The following is a 21,392-nucleotide window of genomic DNA, read 5'->3' as shown; positions in this document are numbered from 1 at the left end:
TCCGGTTACATTTTCAACCATGAAAAAGTTGTAACGCTTGGCATCCACAATACTGTGGCAAGTTGGATCCTCCAAAAACATTGATGTTTTGATTCATTGCAGGGGTCTGTTTCAGTCTGTCTACAGACTGAAAAGCCTTTTAAATTCCAAAGCATTTGAAAATAATGACGTAGTTGTACACAGGCATTAATGCAGGTGTATACAATGACACAGACACACAAAGCATGAGCTGCTGACTTTGTTGTCCTTGTTATCAGCTGTTATGCAGCTAAGCTCTGCATTTAATATTAATAGAACTGCCTACATGAGCAGGAGGCAAGCTGTTACAATAGCAATCAGCAAGAAAAACGTTTCTAGAGCAGCATGGAGTGTCATGCATTTATCGTGGAGTAGTGTGGACAGAGATCTTTTCCGACAAAGTTGAAAAGCTAATGTGGACACCGACACTGTACGGGAATGGTAAAATGACAAGATGATTTGTGCTGCCTCCCTTCATATGACTCAACCCTACCAATTAACACTGCTTGCTTACACAAATAGTCAATCGTCAAATACAACTCCAGCCAAGCTCTACCCCTTTACCGTCAGACTACCAAAAAAGATGCAGTGACAATGAGTCTAACCCAGAATAGCATGTCTGACTGTGTATCTGTGTGAAGAAGCAATGTAACAAGTCTCAACACCATAGGTGCAATAAAAACAAACATATCTATTATTTAATGCCAGGTTCGTCAGTTCTTAAAGCAACCTAAAATGTTGAAACATCACCCACACTTCTTACTCTCCCACCTCACATCAAGTTACCATCAGTTGGGGCTCTGAGCTAGACGCTGATAATCTCTAAGCTTACATCATGTGTGTAGTGGAGCTGCAAGTCACCTGTTTTATTAATGACACCCCCATTCCCAAATCCTTCCCTCTCCTGTCTCCTACTTCCTGCAGGCCTCGTTATTCAAATTTCCCTGCCATCCGCCTACATTAGCAAAGCGCCACGATTTGTCTGTCGGCTGGCTTAATTGCTGCCAGTGCCTTCTTTTATTAGGTAACCCCCTCAGCTCGTTTGTTCCTTCCACAGAGACGCACCCTCACAACAGCTTGTGCAAACCCTCACATTATTTCCCCTCGACCTTTACTTTCTCTCTATAATCCCTGGCAGAGAAAAGCAGCCGAGCTCCTGATCGATCGTCACACTCCTACCACTGGACATCAGTGGTGATAAAGAGCTAAATGCATGCTAGAACCGAGAGACTGGAGTCTTGCTTTATCCTTGTTCTGATCTTGGAGAAGAGGAGCTTGGTCACTTAAAGTCAGTGGCAGTGAGTTGCAGAGTCAGCTCATATTTATATTGCCATTATTTTATGATTGTACAATTTCTACAGGTAAGCAACTAGAGATTTTAAACAGGACAATGCCCGTCTTATAAATCACAACCGCAATTCACATTCCCAGGTTTGTCCTTTCAAACTTTCATTTGTTATAAATAAAAACAATATTTGAACAATTAATGTAATTTCAAATGGGTGATGTCAACAGGGGATTATAATCATAATCTGGTACTAAAGCCTATCTTTGAGAAGCAAAGAAGCCCCAAAAAAACTCCTGCTTATAAAAAGTGAGAATATAATCTAAAACATTTTTAAAAATCTTTTTCAAACCTGCTCCTAACACAAGCCCATTCCAGCACCACACACACAGACAACCAACCAACCAACCAACCAACACACACAAACACTTGCACTTAGTCAGTTAGTCAGTTAAAGAAAAGAAGAAAAGAAAAACCTTTTTGGGCCGTGGGACAAAAACCACAGCGAAAACCCTTACAGGCATGGAGAAAATATGCACACTCAACACTGAAAGGCCGCTGCTGCCAGGATTTGCATCAGTAACCACATTTATACGAGTACAGCCACAACACCACTGTACTGTAGGGCTGAGCAAATAATCAAATTTAAATCAGAGCTGCAAAATTAAATAATGCCATTAGTAAATGGCAAAGGCTACATCTATAGCAAACATTATGCAGCATGTCTAATCAAGGCTTAAAACAGTGTTGTTTATTGGTTTTGCAAAGTCACGACATCCTATTTGCGTGAGGGTCGTCCCAACCAGAGATGTCTCGCCTTCCTTATGTATTACACCCACCCAACCATAAAAACAGACCAAGTCTAGACATTTGATTGTCATCTTCAGAGAAATGATCACCAGTCAACCCAGAAGCACGTGAAACACCAATCCCAAAGAAAAGCAGAACGTCAGCTTATGGAAGTATTTTAGATTTTACAAGGATGCATTCAGCACAGAAGCACACTTTGCAAAGCATGCGACAATGCAGTTGGCATGACAGGACACACCACCATGAGCCATTAACAATGTTCAAACGAGTACCAGATGATGATCTACATCGAATATAGAATTTGTGCTAACTAACAATGATGTTTCTGCCATGTCAATGAAAGAGACCATAATTTCTTAGTTGTTTATATCAAAAGCACCATATGGAGAAAAAAAAAAAATAAAGCCTCGTGGAAGCACAGGAATATCCAGCTTAATTAGCCACAATGGCTAATAACAGTGACAACAGACAAGATGCCATTCCCACTCCAATGTATTTCTACATTTTTATACAGAATGTTACAGGAAAAGAAAAGTTGAAATGGAGCTAAAAGGTTTCAGCACAACAACCGGTGTGTACATGTCACACCATGAACATCATTGACGACTTTCAGCTGAACTGTTGGTGGCTACAAACAGCTACTATCTTGTTTACAAAACAGTCAGTGTGGTAACACAAATACATCCTAGCAACCCAAACCATAATCAATACTGAAATTGATAATTACAGATCAAATTGCAGTCACAATTTTGAAAAATAATTCATAAAGTCGCAGAACACTGGGAGAACATTAGTGAGTAGTTAGAGATACTTTCTATATTCTCAACTCTTTTAGAAAGTGTTTCAGGCCTGGACTGCAAAAATTGATTAAAAAAAAAAGTAAATATAAATACATTAAAAAAACCGATGAGACTGAAATGTGACATATTTAGGGTTGATGTGTCCACAATTAGATAAATATGTTGGGTTTTTTTCTCTTAATTTCTACATGTTGTTCGAAACTTGTTCTTATTTGTAATTACTTATACATATATTTTTTTCTTGGTACACTGAACCTTTAATACACAAAAGGAGAAATGTTTTTTGTCTGAACAAAGGCAACAAAAACATCGATTTTTAATTTCACAACTTCCTATTTGTAATATAATTCCTGCTGATGGTTCTCACTAAATGTTAAACACTTTAGATTAAATAAAAAGTAAGAACTGCGTAAATTCACTCATAACTAACAACTATTGCCCTCAGTTAATTTGTTCCTTTACCGAGACCTGCCCAGCTTTCGAATATGCCAGAGATCCCTTATGTTATTGTCCTTTATTTTCAAATATTTAACCAGTGTTTCTTCACAACAAAGGCTTCTTAGATCAATTTCCCCAGGGTTCAGGATAAAATGCTTGTTTTTAATAAACAAATAAAATACAATAGTTCCGCTAGTGTTATGACAAACTTTTAAGTGACTTATGTCACATCATAATTCTGTGTGTGTGTGTGTATATATATATATATATATATATATATATATATATATATATATTATTATCAGCTCATCATTGCATTAATCAGCACATGAGGTGTTCTGAAGGGGTTGTAGCTACATTTTCAGTTCTCTGGCTGATGATGCTACGTTTCCAGTAAGATATAACCAGTTTCAGGATTACGCCACCCTGTTAAATGACTGTCAAAAGGAACAGTTGCATCTATGCATCATGCAAACAGTGCATCCTTCTCATCCCCACACCAGTGCAACTGTGTCCAAGCACACCTCCTCCCACCATGGCAGAGAAAGGAATACTGACACTATCAAAAACGGGCCGGTTAAAGGAGGTCAGTCGGGCTCGGGCGATGAACGGATCGGAGTGTGAGTGCTCCTTTAGACTACCAGCTGTTTCTGCAATGTCCTTTAACACAACTCTGCTCATCTACTGCTGCTGGAATCAGGATGTACCCAAGTCACCTGAGAGCATTCAAGGAGTTCAAGAATTCTCTTGAGATGTTCCATGTGTTATGTGTGTCATGTTGCCACTACTTTGGGGATTAAATGTAGGCATGTAATGAGATTCCTGTTCTTTTCACTTATTGCACCATTTGTACATGATGTGCATGTACAAATATGTGGCCTCTATAACAATTGCAACCACTTTCCACTTTCCACAAAGAATCAGGAAAGATGCTTACCGTAATTGTAAGAAGCTATAAAGATTATGGTTAAATTTCCTTCAGGCACATGGCTGATGCAACTACACAGTCTTTGTTTTTAGTATCTAAGAACATGCATCTGATTGTGTAGTGAAAGTAGAATAATCTATGCTTATTAGTTTGGGATTTTTAAGTTATACGAGCCACATATTTATGTAATATATGGGTCACATCCTTCACAGCACTCCAATATCCAGTGATGACAGGTTACTGCCATTCTTGCATTAGAGATTAAGCAGTTTGCCGGGTTGAGTGGCCCTTCACTCCGAGGTGCAAACAAGAGCTGTTGATGGCCAGACTCTCTAATGTCGGCTGCTTCGCATGGCACTGTTAAGATCCGCAGAGAGCTGAAATGAAACAGGGCTGCTGGTCTAAACGTTCCACTTAGACCTGCCGCAGTCTGCTACTCGCACCATGGGACGCCTGCCCATACATTAAGATGTGGTTTGGATCTCTCACAGGAACACAGCGAGGAGAGGCTGGATGAGAGGGATTGGGTTTACAGTGCAAACCACAGACCCACAGTCTGCCTCCTGCCTTGCCTTCCTGCACTCAGCTGTACTAAATACACGGCTGCTGATGTCCTCGTGCTAGACCTTACATGTATGGACTCAAAGGATCTCTTTATATGATGAAATATAAGCTCAAACATAACAGAGTTGTCCGGCCAAGCATTAGGCAAACACACAAAAGAGACAAAATCGGACCAAAACGCCTTTAGTCCTCACCTGATCGGCTGTATTGAAGTCCCATACACACATTTCAAACAAACTTGTACTTCACCATGTGCTCCGATTTCAATACAGAGTGTCAAAACACCATAGGGGGTGGGGGTGCAGGGCTGCATGGGTGAGGGATGTAGAAGAGGGTTAGGCAAATGAGCAGGTCTTAATTGATACTTTTCACAGATGGAGGACCAGTGTTTATGTATTTGAGTCTGCTCAAAAGCTCTCCATCTAAACTCAAAACAAATTAAGGCCAGCGCAGCATAAATGTGACTCCTTATCCCTGAATTAAATATGTCATCAGAAGCCTGTGGATTTATTGGGGGATTTATTCAGATATGTGAATCACACCTTTCTTTTTTTTTTTTTTTTAAGGCTGACAACCAGCCCTATATGACTCACTTCTCGTCTCTCAGGCACTTGACGAGGAGCCAAACAAGCACACACCTCTTCATCTGGGTCAACCGCACACAAGTGTGAAGACAGTAGGAGGCTCAAAGTTTCTGACCCTGCGCTGACCAGCAAGGACACCGTAGGCAAACACAAAGACACCCGGCAAAGTTGGACACTGTTTTGTTGGTGATTTCCCCCCAACAACCCCCTTTTACCACCAAAAAGTACAATACATAAGAGCATGCTGAGTAAAGAAAAAGAAAAACACAGCCTCCGTCTACAAAGGGATCCCCGGAAATACATAGTAAGGATGACAAAGACCAACAATTCCGACTCACTTTTTCCAGAGAGTCTTGATAAGGCTTTTGAAACAAACCCTGGCGTGTAATATTTCCACGATAAGAGACGATAATCTCTTGAAATAGTGCAGACTCGCCCTTAATATAAGTATTAATCCTATACTTACCGGGGGTCGGTTTTGAGGAAACATCGCAGCCGCCGACTTGCTCTTGCGCGTCTCTCCCTGTTAAATTATTTTGCGGTGCGTCTCCTTTCTCTCTCTCCCTCTTTTTTCGTCGAGAAAAACGCGAGCAGCCCGGTGTGCTGTTGTGGCTCTCACAGAGGCATTTGGCCGGGGTTCACAGATAATGGCACGACATGCCGTGCTCGGAGCCTCCTTTGTTCTGGGTTCGTGTCTCCTCTCCGGTCCGCTCCGCACCGAGCTGCAGAAACAGCCGCTCTCTTCCCCGAGTCCTCAACTCCGCTTCCCTGCAGCTACCACGGCGCAAATTATCTCCCTATACTCGATATATATTTTCGCTTTCGGTAGCATAAAGGAAGAGGAAGAGGAGGAGGAGGAGGAGGTAGAGGAAGAGGAGGAGGGGGGATGCGGTTTGCTTGTGGCTTCGTGGACGGACGCACCACACCAGTACACTCAATACAGCCGCAGCCTCTTTTGTCTCGCTGGTTGGCCTGCACTCCTTTCACACAGAAACTCCCAGTGCCTTAAGCCTCATTTATGGTTCCGCGTTAAATCGACGCAGAGCTACGCCGTACCCTACGGCGTTAGGGTACGCGGGCGGTGCGCGTCGCCGCGTACCCTACGGCGTAGGCGCTGCGTTGGTGTAACGCAGGACTATAAATCAGCCTTCACACTTCTCCCACTGCCCTCATCCTCAATGGGACTTTGCATATGAGTGGCTCTTTCTTTACGCACACGGGGCAGGGGCGAAAATCCCGGGGAGGACAGGGGGGACAAGTCCACCCCATTAGTAAAGCTGTCCCCCCCTAGAATAATTTGAGACAGAATTAATAATTTTGGAACAATGCAGTAGTATTTAGTAGTGATGCACCAAAATGAAAATTTGTGGCCGAAACCGAAATCGAAAATAATAATAAAGAGTAAAATCTCATTACACTTAAAACAAGAGTCATCACCAGAAAAATAACTTGTTATTTGACAATTTTCACCTGTTTCAAGTAAATTTTCACTTGAAATAATTAGAAAAATCTGCCAGTGCGACAAGATTTATCGTATAAGCAAAAAAATCTTGTTCCACTGGCAGATTTTTCTACTTATTTTAAGTGAAAATCTACTTGAAACAAGTGAAAATTGTTGTTTTTTTCCAGTGATGAGTCTTGTTTTAAGTGTAATGAGATTTTTTTTAACTAAAAATGAGACATTTTAACTAGAAATAAGACAAATATTCTTGTTAAGATTTTGGGTTTTTGCAGTGTATTATGTCAGATGTGCTGTATTATTGCCACCTTCCACCTAATACCATTGTTTTGTATTACTCTAAGAAAGGTCTTCTGCCTGTTTGCGAGATAGAATTGAAAATGTCAAAATGCTGTATTAAAGGAAGGCTAAAACTTTTATTCCTTGTCCCCCCCTGGACTTATTCTCTAAAATTTTACTGTTTATTGTCCCCCCCAACTATGAAACGGGATTTTCGCCCCTGACACGGGGGAATTCAAAACTCTGCTTTTAACCTCATTACATTTTTTCCCCACATAAAATAAAATTAACACTCTTATCACATTTAGAAATGCCGTTTAGTGGCAATAAATTAAAGATTCAGATAAAACCGAAATACGGGGGGAGAAAAAAAAAATCAAAGCTGAGAAACATTTGCAGCCAGGGCTCCTTGTCTTGTTACTGCCGCGCTGTTATTTGGTTATTTGGTTCATCCTCGTACTTTCAGCATGTGATTGAAAGTACATTCGCACAACGGGGACGTTTTTAATTCTGTAAACGGTCCGAAATTTCTTTAAAAAGAAGAGGTTCGGATGAATTGTTCAGTGATTGAATGAAATCTCCACGTGGGGCTAGGCCCTGGCACGGTAAACACTGGTAAAAACCAGCCAATCAGCGTCCAGAGGACCCACGAGGGCTGCAGCGCCCGCTCGCTGATTGGTCGGTGTGGTTATCACAATGCTCCACACGTCAATCAAACAGGACTGGAAGAGCGCTGTGAGTTTAACCCTTTCCTGGGAGCTTGTAGTAACTGAGAATGTGAAAAAGAGTTGTGTGTGGTTGCTAGATCAAGATTCAGAGTTTTTTCCAGGTATTTTTACCCAAAACCTGCCATTCAGTAATTTAGCATTTCCTCCATTACAGGGAGATAAAGACAGTTTGCGTTAAAACCTCCCTCATCTATTCAATACGTGGAAAAGGTATTCATACAGAGAATTTCCCAATAATAATATAAAAAAAACAATGTATTATCAAATAAAATCCCAATATGGCAATAAAAGCATCATAATGACAATATTGCAACATTTCCACAAATATATATTTAATATGCACGTTGCTGTTACCTTGAACAACAGCATTATTCTGGAGAAGGAGTGAGAAATGGTGGAAAAATTGGTATTCTTGTGGCGCGACCCCTTTAGCTGGGCTCATAATTAGAGAAAGAGATATTGAAAAAGCAATTTCTGACTGTAGAAATAACAACCTGCCAGAGGTGGAGTTGGAAAATATAGATGGGTGTGTGAGTGTTTCTGCGAGAATGTGTGTGTGTGTGTGTGTGTGTGTGTGTGTGTGTGTGTGTGTGTGTGTGTGTGTGTGTGTGTGTGTGTGTGTGTGTGTGTGGTGTGTGTGTGTGTGTGTGTGTGTGTGTGTGTGTGTGTGTGTGTGTGTGTGTGTGTGTGTGTGTGTGTGTGTGTGTGTGTGTGTGTGTGTGTGCGTGTGTGCGTGTGTGTGTGTGAGGCAGAAGGGAGGGAGGGAGGAGGAAGAGAATAAAGGATGAAGGACGGCGGGGGGGATGCTGAGAGAGACGAGCCGGTGGGAGGGTTAGTAGATTGAACGAGAGCGGGGGAGTGCACAGGGGTGATGAAAAAAAATGTGTATGTGTGAGTAGCTTGTGTATGTGTGTGTGTGTGTGTGTGTGTGATGAGCAGACAAGTGAGGGAATGAAGACGAGGAGAAGGGAGCGAGAAGGGAAGAACATAGAGGAAGGGAGAGAAAGAGGGGAAGAGGGAGAGAAAGAAGGATTTTATTGCCATTTTTTCCCATGAATTTTAATGCACAGCACTGGTCTCCCTCCAGGATTCTGGGATCACATTTATTAGAAAAAAAAAGTCGTGAGGAATGCAGTGCTTTGCAGTCTGCTGCTGCACAGGGGGATGTTTCATGTTGTGCATGTGTGTTGGGTGTGTGTGTCGATGTAAGTGGTGGTGGGGTGGGGGTGGGGGGTTGTAGATGGGAAGGTTTGTGGTGCTAGCGTGGGGGGCATGATAATATAGATGCTAGAAAACGATAAGTGAAGGACACATATTATTGCTATTGGTAGGTCAGATGAAAGAGTGCAAGAAGTGTACAGAGGGTGCGTGTGTGTTTGTGACTAAATACACTACAGCACCTCTCCCTCGTCCCCAGTGGCTCAGCGTAACAGGACATTAAAGGGGTCCAACATAATGAGAGCGAGTACAATTATTGTAAGTCTGCAGGACCTCTTGGTTTTAGTTCAGCCAGTCAGGTAAAAAAATGCTACCTGACTCAAAGACCAAAGAGTTTGAAGAGCTTCAGGAAGAAACAGTTAAAAAGACAAAACATTTCTGTGGATTGACTTGATGGAGGCAAGTTCATTTATCTCAAAAAAAGTTTTTAAAAGATCCAGTACATCTTCAATCCCATGAAGTGGTGAAGAATAATTTCATTATCAAACTGCTCGTTTTGTTTTCTAACACGGAGGCACGAGGAGCAAAGTTATTACAATGTGTTGCTTAGATCAATACCCTTCATCCACTGTCATCCAAAGAAAAAATATAGAAGCGAGATTTTCTCAGAAACTGAAAAAAAAAGCTTTTGGTCATATTATTATTATGGTATGTTCATGTCTTATGAAGAGCTAGATTGTTGTTTTAGTCTTAACTTTTTTTTGTTAACATCTACAAATGATGTAACATTCAAAGTCAGCAGACCAGTGGAAAGTTACAAACCGACTGTAACTCGTGAATGGCCTGATGGCTTTTGTTGTGAATTAAAGTGGGCTGATGTAAGATTTTCATGGGAGAGAAACCCGGCGACAGACCCTGAAAACAAGGAAATGATATAAAATTCTGGCAGGATGTGAGAAAAGTTGAAGCGAAGGGACAGAAAATTTCCCACAATACAAGATAATACATCAGACTTCCACAGACCCCCAACAATGAAACAGTGTATATAGGACTATTCCTGCTTTATATCCATCCATCCATCCATCCATCCATCCATCCATCCATCCATCCATCCATCCATCCATCCATCCATCCATCCATCCATCCATCCATCCATCCATCCATCCATCCATCCATCCATCCATCCATCCATCCATCCATCCATCCATCCATCCATCCATCCATCCATCCAATCCCAGCTCACTACAGCCGAGAGGAGGGTTCACCCTGGACAGGTCACCTGTCTATTGTAGGGCTACATATATACACACAGACAACCATGAGCTTTGTATAAGGAAATGTGTATTTTAAGTTTAATTCGATCTTATTATAGTTGGACTAAAAATGCACCAGCTAAAAGTTAATTTTCATCATTTGTTGTTCAACACTATGTAAGGACCCTTGATCAGTGATGGACTTTGTTGGTCAAATATACCAGTTTGCTGTCTTCCTCTTCGTTTCTTTACAATGCAAAACGTATTGTGTTCCTTGTAAACTATATAGGTATAGTAGTTTACTTTGTACTGCTCTGACGAAGGTCAAGATATTTCTTGACCCAAGGCCAAATCTAGATGACCACATCCACCATTCTGACACTGTTTTACAGCGAAACAATATCAGCTGAGTCGCATGTGAAGAGCCAGCACTGGACATTGGGTTTTAGAGACAGTCACTAATAAAAAAAGAAGAAAAAAATCATATTGGAAGTATTATAGATACATCTGAGAGTTCATTTTGTGTAAAAACAGCAGAGCTTCTGCAGACCAGAAAACATGAGAGCTTTGAGAAACATCGTACTCCAAAGTGCAGCTGCTTCATGCTCCTCAACATGGGAAGGCTAATGTTTCACCTTCTTCTTTCATTTCTCCATCACCATAACAAGAAGAAAAGGACAGTTCAAGTTCTTTTTTTGTGGGTGCAGTTTATTGCAACTTAAAAGCTGAGCCCCTTCTTTAAAAAAAAAAAGGTATCTCCTGGGAAACAATGATGATCACAGAGGAAGGTGCTCCAGCCCGGGTCATAAACTTTTGTGGTATTCCACCTTTTCCCAGCCCGTCAACCTCTCCCGGTCTCCCCAACCTCAGCCGGTGCTTTCAGGTTGGGGTTGAGGGCTCCTGCTCGGCATGGGCTTGAGTGACAGCAAGACAAGGCCACAGTGTTGTCACCATGGTGCCCCTCCCCTCCCCATCACCCCCCCCATCAGACAAGCTGGGTGTCAGCGCAGAGACGGCACATTGATTTATTGGTCTCTACTCCTCTGGGATGCCCCGACCCCGCCCCCCCAACCCTTCCTACAGGCACACACAACCACACGCAATCTCAGTCCCCCCCTCTTCATTCTCTACCCTTCTGTCCTCTCCTGCTGCATGGCCCCTGGGGGCAAAGGAGGTCTAATGACCCACATCAGCAGCCGCTACGCTCACACACACACGCACACCCAAACACACACACCCCTCGCTACGCCTTGCAGGCAGATACAAATACATACCCTCTGCGAAACCCATACGTGCATGTATGCACACACAGAACAGGCGCCGACACATTTAGGCCCTCAGGCATGTGTATGCGGAAACCCAGGAATTCCAGTGCAGTGCCGTAACATTGTTATCCCTGCTCAAAAGTCTCCTTCAACCTTTGCATCGTGTAACACAACACACTGAACAGATCAATAGTGGGACTTCTTTTTTGACATGGTTGTGTTTGTAAAGAGGGCAGACATTTTCATCATCATTTTCATCACGATAAGACGTTATAGACCCCAGAAAAAGGAATGCACATATCTTGTTTTCACTGGCTTTTTCCTTCTTTTTTTTTTATTAAAATGGAGTACAATGGAGTGATTTGTGTTTCTCTGTTGAGAAGTGAAATAGGATCTTCTGACTTTCCACAAATCTGAAAATTGAAATCCCAAATTATGCATCGCAGAGGTAACAATGAAGCAAGAATCTCTTTATGGTGCTCTTCTGCAAAATAGCTAAATCATTTCACAAGGTCAGTATGATGGTTCATATTTAACATTCACACTTTCGGCTGCCTTCTTTTTTAAGGGCTGGGTGTGCAAAGAGTATATTTTCGAAGGATAATTTTGAATGCAGGGAGTGAATTCTACATTGAAGGCAGAGCAGAGTGAAGAGGTTAAATCTGAGCATTGACTTGCAAATGCTACTGACAGCACTCAGCGTGCACTGTCACTCATCTCACACAGAGGAGTGACGCTCTCCTGCGAAAAGTATGAAGCCACTGCTGCGGGTCTCCACTTTACCTGAGTGCTGGCAGGCAGGAGAGTGCAGTTCAGGTGTCAATTTACATGTTTATGCACTCATCATGGTTAATGGAGTGTATAAATTCATTTTTCATGCAAAGGAAGACAAGAGATCTAACATTTGATCTGTGTCACAAGCAAATTGTGGCTCAAAAGGGAGTTCATTTCACCAACAAACAGGCTTTCTGATGTTAAATGACAAGAATTCCCACATTTATTGACAGACAAACTTTTATTATAAGTGAATATACAGAGAGCAAACATCTGATGTTTAATAACTGAAAGTTTTATGAGTAAAATTATTTGTAGATAGTCCTCGTTATCAAATCTCAAATATTTGAATGTATTATTTAATAGTTTTGAGCTATTTTTCATATTTTTTATTTAAGCATGGGCAATGAGATAAAAGGCTGAATAATACTGCCACCTGCTGTTCAGCAGAGGTAAAGCAGTGCTGTTGCAGCACCGAGCGTGCACTAACATACCTGAGGAAACGTCATATTTTTACATGTTTATTGGCGAGGATGAACAAGTGGTTGTAAAATAGCATCAGACTGCCCTTCATTGACCCAAGTTCATCTCTAAGGCTGACTTGTCTTCAGGTGGAGGGTTAAAGTTGTTCCAAGCTCAACTAAATTCACCTAAACGCGGCTGAATCATGTCACATGGCCAGTCGGTCCCAGCCTGCAGTTGACACTTCTGGCCACAGGGTGTCACTATTACACCACAGTGTACACTCAGATTGTTGGCAAGAAAAAAAATCAGTGATCATGGTGTATAAAGGTAATGGAATTTATAATGTATAACCTTGACATACTTTTAGCTCCGCCGCTAAAATAAGCAATATTCTTGGGGCCAGATTTTGTAAGTTGCACAACATGACTTCTATGGTATATTATTTATCGTTTATTGCAATTACCCACAAATCTGCAAAATAACCGTATTCATAAATATACTGAAGTTCAACTTCTGTATTGTAGTATATTTTGGTTCTGTAAAAAAAAAAAAAAATTAAAAAGGAAAGAAAAACCAAGCATTTGAATGTAAGCGTCTTGAATGTTTTAACACTGCAAATATTATAAATTCAACGTGCCTCTAAAATATGTGTTTATATGGATCAGTGATTTTCAACCACCAGTTTATTTAGTTACTGCAAATCATTTTTCATTGCTGAGCACTTGTGCCTTAAGTATAGGGTCCATCAAAGTAATGAAATACTCGTCCATGTCAATGGCTGGCATTAGGCAGTGTCTTGATGACCTTCTTAATTAAAAACAATGATGATGTGTGCAAGAGGTGGCGGTGATAAAACGTTTTTTGTGACACAGGAATCCTTTATTCTAAAAAATGTACCATGTCTCAAAAAAGGTTGAAAAACACTGGTATAGATATATCTAATAAAGTTAATGCATCATTTTTGTTTCAGAGTGAATGATTTAAAGGAACCTGTTTGAGCCGACAAATGATCTGAGCTCTCAGATGACCCGGACAAGCATTTTAGGGCTATTTGCCTTTTTCAGGTAGCCTCTTCCTCATCAAGAGGTGCAACAAAGAAATAACACTTAACAGAGAACAGGTGAGGTCAAAGTCACACCTGGAGGAGAAATAATATTGACTATTCATGAAGCAAATCAAAAGCCCTATCACTTCAAAAGGCTCCCAGGAAGATTCAGCGTGGTGTCTATATTATTGAAACACTAGCACTATATTACGAGTATTTATGTTAATCTACTTGTGTCTGTACAGTAATCTTATATCCACTTCAGCACAGCTTAGCTTTATTCATGTAGCACCAAATCACAGCAAATGTCATCTCAAGGTACTTCAAGAATACAATCACTTCATACCAAATGAGTCCAGCCAATTACAAAGCAAATTAAGAAAATAATTGCTTAGCAAAAGAAAGCAACAGATTGCACCAACACTATATTATCTGGGTGTACACAAGTACGCCATTAGAGGCTTTACAAATATGCTGTGAGGTGTCATTAAATAGGCAACTGTTTTGAGTAAGGTACTGTTCTTTCCTTTTTCAACAACGTTACAATATCCTGTTGTTGAAATCTGGGTTTTCTGTTTTGTTTTTTAAAACTTTCTATGTGATATATTACACAAAATGTGGAGTGGAGTTCTCAATGAAACTGCAGTCTTAAACCTTTGAGGCCACATGTTTAACATCATACCTGTATAAGAACACCTGACCTCCAGCGTTCTTCATCCGTACCATTTTTTAACTGAGATGATCCTAAATGCTGAGGATCACATTGTGGATTTTTCTGTATAATGTTACTACTTCTCTTTTTGTAGTAAAACTAAAGTTTCTTCCTTTATTTTCCCCTCTTCACTCTCACCGTTCCACCCCTTTCCCCAATGCAGAGTCTGCAGAATTTTGTAAATATGAACCATCCTCTCCTTCTTGGCTGGCAGCGTCTATACTAACATTTTCCCTTCCTTAATTCATTATCCGTCCTTGCGCCGCAGATTTCTGGCACAGGAATGACAACTTGTATTTTCCAGGGGAGACAAGCTGGCTGTTGCACAGACCCAGACCTCCTGCTTCCCCTTGTGGTCCCTCTGTTGCTGCTCTAGCTCTGTGAATGACAGCTCTGCGTGAGTCCTATATCGCGAAGGTCAAAGATCAGTTCTTGAGTCCCTAACTGGAATCCTGACTGGAATCTGTTTTGAGAGTCAGATACTTGTGCATATGGAAGAAGTCGCCCTCGTTCTGCTTCTGCTCATACCTAATAGATGTGCTGAGACAGTCCACGTAGCATACAAATATATTTGAGGAATTCATGTTTGTCAGCAGTGGAATAACATTTTTAACAACTGTGTTAGATGGCAGAGTCTCTCTGCTCCACAGTATGACTGTGTACTTGGTGGTGTGGCTGATTTAGTGAAGGAGTCAGTCATTTTACTTTGGGTTCAACAAAAAATGTTGTTAAAGTGCCATTCAAGAAGCATGTTGGCATTTGAAAATGACCATCCCGTGAGTGTGCGAATGCTTTGAGTTAGAGGCTTCTGGCTGCATGTGCGGAGCTCGCAGCGGGGTTAAATCCACACTCGGGTTACAGTGGTCCTGTATCTGCTCCCAGTCTCCGTCAGATAAAACAAAACTCTGTGCAACCTAAATCTGGATACTCAAACAGATGAATGCCATCCTTGGCTGGTGAGATGGGTGGTCTCTGAGTCAGTCCAAGCTTTTACAGTATTCCACTGTCCGCTATGTCTCCTGTGAAAATATATGACAGAAGCAGGACCGCACCTTTTAGATTTTTGTTAATGTTAATGAATTACGAGAATTACGAGATCCTGGATTCATGTGCCCCTCCCCTAACAATGACATCATTACAGCCTGTAACAGGAGCTTGGTATGTTTCCCAACAGAGGCCCTGTCACCGTTAGCGATGTACTCAATGTTTGTTTACATCTCTATGTGACTACTATTCCACAGCAAGGCACCTTTTCCCCCTAACCCATAAACCTATAACGACTCACGTGAGTCATTCCCATTCCCTCCGACTCACGTCTGAGGGAATGACATGCAGTAATACATGCGCCTGCCTGTGTGTGTAAATATATATAAATATACTATGAATCCTCCTCCAGGGTCACTGGTGGCATTGGTGAGGTTGGCTAGAAGCCAGATATGTTTCTTCTACGCTCTTTTCCTGGTCTGCCTGAAAGAAATGTGCCATTCTCCAGTGAAACCTCTGCAGCTGGGCCCCTGAGCGCAGAACTACTGTCCAAGACAACACGAACATGCCAAGACACTGGAGACTGGAAGCTGGATGCGAGAGAGGTGTAGATGACTCCTCACACGGTTTATGGCCATCTTTGCTACAGCCAAAGTCTTTCCTGCTTCATTAGGTTTTTCTCATTTCTTCTTTCTTTCCAGGAGGTCACTGCCAATGCAAGAGACACTCGGTAGGCGTTCCCGACAATGACGGATCTCTGGGAATTAGAACTCAGCCTCCCTCCTCAAGGTCGGAAGTGAGTGGCCTTGTAATCGATGTTGTTGTCATCGCAGTCACTTTCCTCCTGCTTTATCCTCCAGTGTCTCCCTGTTAGTTTTAACTAATGTAATTAAGTTCCCACAAACTAATCACCGCTGATTAATCACTGCTTCAGAGTCAGTCTTGTATAGTATTCTTGATTATGAAAGCAATTAAAAAGGAACAAATCTTACCAGAATCTCTGTGAAAACATGTGACCACAAATAAACATCTCAAATAAGCACAGATGAATACATGTTTTTATGTTAGAATAATTAAGAAATGGAATTTTAATGCAGCCAATCTTGAAAATTACGTTTCAAGGGTAAACAGCTGCAAGTTAGTGAGCTGGAAATGAATGCAATGAAAATAAATGCCTGATTTAATAGGAAATTAAAAAAAACGAAAACATAACTTTGTCCAGTAAGAGCAAACTTTCTAGTTCAGCTGAAGGTAAATGTGTAGATGTCAGCACAGTTACTGTGAGAAATGATTATAGTTTACCTGAAGTAGTAAGTCTGATTGGTCCAAAAACTCTCTTTCCAAGAAAGCTTGATGCATAAGAACAAAAAGTCCTGCAGGAGACAGCGCAACCCCTGCAGAGACCGGATCCTAACATCATGAGGTCAGTCTGGGATCCTCATAATAAGTCAGATCAGCAATCTGCAGAAGAACACTGAATATTTTTTGAGCAATCCTGCTGCCAAGTAATGGAGAATTGGTACAAACATCAAATATCGACATATATAAAATATTTTCACTAATTTCACAAGTTTTTTTCTTTATGTTTCCACATTAAAAAAGGTAAAAATGAACATTTCAAATGGGCGCTTTGGTCAAAATCAATAGAAACTGCCCAATTGAAATTCATATTGAGGAATTAACAAGTTGACCCTGCTCACATGCTTTCAAAGCAAAAAATGCTAAAACTTTGATCATAAAGTAATTCCCTCAGCCCAGGAGGCTTAGAGCAAGCCCCTCCTCAGATTTAGCTGTGGACTTAATTATGATTATGCATTAATAATATGTGCATGTGTGTGGGGCTGAAACGGGTTAATTAATTGGCCTCTTTACAAAAGCAACACTTCTGGCTTTGGTGCAAGAAGAGTAGCTACTGTCTATAATAGGAGGAGAAAAACAACAGAAACTAGCTGCTCATTTCTGGAGGCATTTTAATTGCTAGAATACAGTGCCAAGCTAAAAATGTCTCTGCTGGCTTCAAGCATGAGAAAGTAACACAAGCTCCTGTCTGTCATACGCCTGAATCAATGCTGGAAGAATAAGTGAATTGTCACTGTACTCTGAAACGCTTGATGGAGACACAGATTGGACTCAATAAAACTAATCCTAATCATGCTTTTTGCAAGTCTGCCTCTTAAACATCTGAGGGAAACTGTTCTGCTCAGTTTTGCGGGAGATAAAAGGACATCAGAGATGCAGTCGCTGGCAGCAGCCGTTCAGGTCACAGAAGTGACTGTTTCTAAGAGCTCTCCCTTTCATGCACTGGAGAAATGATACAAACAGTTCCAGCTCAGTGGAGAACACAAAACAGAGCCTTCAGTGGTCTTCATGTATCCACTTCTAATCCTGCAAACCAGTTTGATTCTCTTTAGTTTTCATATTAGCATCCCATGTTATCTTCTTATTTTATGTCCCACCCACTTCATTTCTCTCTCACACACGTCATACAATACTAGTGACTCATCTCTCTTAGTTTCCCTGTTAACATCTTCTTAGTCAGTTATACATTCTCACAGAGAGGGGGAAATAAACTAATCTGATCCTGAAATTCCAGTTTGAGACCATATAGGGCCATCGTCCACATGGATGTTGACCAAAGTGTGCTGGAGAATATAATGTTGACCACAGCATCAAAACACTGGCAAGAGTGTTTTTCTCTCTCACGCTTTACGGCTTCCAGCACTGAGGTTTTTCCAAAACCAATCATCTCAAGAGCCATTTCTCACAAAACTCTTGGCCATTCACAGAAATCCATCTCCGTGGAGCTGAGCCATTCATGATTTTTGATGGTTTCTAAGGATGATACTTTTTCTGTTTATATATTCACCATATTCACCTGTCTCTCCTGAGGGTCTTTAGGGTCTTTTGTCCACAGTACGTTGGTAAGCTGGTCAGCAAGATATCTGTTCTGGTCACATCGATCACTTCTTCCCCACCTGGGAAGGAGCTTCAAAGCTGCATTGTGAAACCTGAAGCATCCTCCTCTGTTTTATGCTGGAGTCAGTTTCACTCCTCTAATCAAACCCTCTTTGTTCTTTGTTCAGACTGTGTGCAGTACTGTTCTCAAAAGAGTCATTATCCTTGAGATGCAGGTGGATTGCTGACCTGAGCTGCTCACTCTCCTGTGTTTTGTCATATACTTGTGGCGTTGCTTAGTTGCTACACTGGACTGCAGACACAATACATGCCATGAATTCTGGGATTGAGGGATTGAGAGGCAGGAGTAATAAAGTCCTTTATCATAATCAGAAAGTCCCGTTAAAGCAGGATAACCATAAACAGACTGACAGACAAACCAACGAGTAACAAATAACTGATCAGTGGGCAGAAAGCGGGACAGAAGGACTGACAGAAATACAACCAACTAACAGGAAAAGAATGACAGAGACATGTTTATAGACACCGACAAACAGCAGTTAAAGAGACGCAGATGTAGCTAAGGCAGAGCAGACTAAAGGAAGTGATGCACCAGGGGGAAACACTAAAACAGGGAAAATAGTTAAACACAAAACATGAATCCAAAAGCAACAACACCAAAAAAACCCTGCAAAAACCTAATCAAAATTCCAAGAACATGGCACACAATGTAGGTTCTGTTTGAGCATTTTGTCCTTAACTTGAACCAGTTTTTGTCTGAGGATGTTGTTCGGCCTCGAGTGCCCTTGGATATTGTTTTAAAGTCGACCTTTTAAAGTTTTCTCTCCGTTTGATGCTGTGAGGTTTTGATCCACATGTCTTTCTTGATTTTTATGAGAGCCAAAACTTTCTTGATATGTCTGTGGTTATTTTCTTTTTCCACTGTTTTAGTGGGAATAGTCTTAGCCAGATTGTGCAGAATTGACCACTGGTAAGACCCGCCCCCTCAAGGCAGATGAGCCAATGACAGTTGAGTATTGGTTTCAGAAGGCCCTGAACTCAGACATCTGGACCTCTCAGCTCTTTAGAAAAACACTGCTAAATCATGAACGCTCATCTATTTCATGGAGTTCATTACAACAATATTTTGAACCAACATGTCTGGGGTACTTGTAAAAACAATTCCAGGTCTTCTGACATGATGGACAATGGACTTTATTTTATTCAATTTTATAAATCCAAACAAACCAGATCTAAATGTCTGCTTTGGATTAAGCTGCCTTCTTAACTTCCAGAGGATCAACAAGGACATGAACATTTGTTCTGAGGCAAATCAAATCAACAATGCTTTTAACTCTGCTAACGTTACATTAAATGATTGAACTGCTGTCTTTGTGGAAAAACACAGCCCTTACCTTGAATAAGTTAGCTAGCACAGGCTACAATTAGATAACTTTAATTGGCGTTATGTTGCACTATAACTTCAGGTTAATTACGTGCTATTTAGCATAGTATTTCTGTAGCACAGTAGATATGAAGTTATACCTTTCCAATGTAAAAGTGAATTCTTTTGAAAGTTAGTTTGATGCAATGCATGAGTGAAGTTGACAGAGGGCTGACAGGTTGTCCAAGTTAGCAGGGGTAAGAGCTAATTTACCGATAGGTCAGTCCCTTTGAGGGACTGTTTTTGCTTCAGCGGTTGGTGTAAATAAAAAATATCGGTCTATGTAAGAATATTTGCAGTACACCTCTGTGTTAAAGCTTCCTTCTCATCAGTGAGTGCAACACAATCCAAAACAGACTCAAAACAGAAGATTGTTTGTTTAATCTGGCTCATTAGCACGTCAGGTAGATCTGATGTTAGATCACGCTTAAAATAAGGTCTTTGAAGCCGTTGCCTCAGCAACAGCATTTTATGATTTACTGTAACATTACACACTATTCCATCAGGCCTTAAGGGTGATGAATCCAGCAATGGTATGTCATGCATCCCTGGAGAAATTGATGGCATAGCTGGGCGCTTACATTTTGTAAATCACGCTACAGAAGATGCTAAATAGCTAAGTACTCGTGTAAATAAAATAATTTAATGTTTTCCATTCAGCCATGCTTTGACAGAATGATGAAATATAGCCTTCACACATGCACAGCCTTCAATGCTTGCCAGTGAGTAATATTGTTTTAAATGAGGGATGACAGTGGTTTTCAATACTGCCGCCAAGGAAACTCCCACAAATGTCCCCACGGGTCTAGTGTTTATTTCGTTAAAAATACATGTGTTTATTTTTGTGGTTCCTTCCATTCCCCAGGCCCACCGAGGCAACAGCGGGAACCTTGATTAACCCTTCCTGATTCTTCACCACTTGGTTTTCATTATTCTTGTTGCAACAAAAGCATTTAATGTGCAAGAAAATCATGTCATAAATCAGGAACATGTCAGAATGTTTCCAAGGTAGAATGATAAATCTTAGAGCGGTGCAGGAGAAGTCAAAACCACATGTTCTCAGTATTTTATTGTACACAAGAATCTGTTTCTGTGCCCTTGTGCAATGTGTATTACTTTATTCTTTACTCTCTGTAAAAAAAAGTTTAATTGTGTAAAGTTATGATAATCATTGATAGTGTCATGATCACAGAAACTCAAAAAAAAAAAAAGAAAATGAAAAACATAATGTGGAAGAGGCTTCTTTGAAGTTCATGGTTTGTAAAACTCCTGGTATTTATATTTCATTGGTGGAACCTTCATTTGCATAAAACCACACCATTAAATCTCTCCATGATTAAAAATACATAAAAGGTTTTTCTTTATTAGAGCAGAATTGTTTTAAAAGGAGAGCAGCTTGGGCTCACACTTAAAGGTGCAAACATTAGTTTTCATTTTCACACAAATAAAGAACATTTTGCTTTCCAGAAGGAGGAGATTCTGAAGCTGATGATATTAAAGGAAC

The 21,392-nt window shown here is 40.9% G+C and overlaps 1 protein-coding gene across 4 annotated transcripts in view; it reads right to left on the bottom strand.

Moving 5' to 3' along the window:
- tle2a (TLE family member 2, transcriptional corepressor a) overlaps positions 1-6,369 on the bottom strand; it is a 43,596-nt gene extending 37,227 nt beyond the window's left edge. For all 4 annotated transcript variants that reach the window (XM_061738167.1, XM_061738168.1, XM_061738169.1 and 1 more), the window contains exon 1: positions 5,894-6,369. In XM_061738167.1, coding sequence (XP_061594151.1) covers positions 5,894-5,917 — 24 coding nt within the window. In that variant the 5' untranslated portion in view covers positions 5,918-6,369. The remainder of the gene's footprint in view (positions 1-5,893) is intronic.
- Between the last annotated feature and the right edge of the window lie 15,023 nt (positions 6,370-21,392).

The sequence above is a fragment of the Cololabis saira genome, chromosome 13 (genome assembly GCF_033807715.1).
Source record: "Cololabis saira isolate AMF1-May2022 chromosome 13, fColSai1.1, whole genome shotgun sequence".
Taxonomy (NCBI): Eukaryota; Metazoa; Chordata; class Actinopteri; order Beloniformes; family Belonidae; genus Cololabis; species Cololabis saira.
The sequence above is the reverse complement of the archived record's forward strand: the minus strand, read 5'-3'. Positions and strand labels throughout refer to the sequence as shown.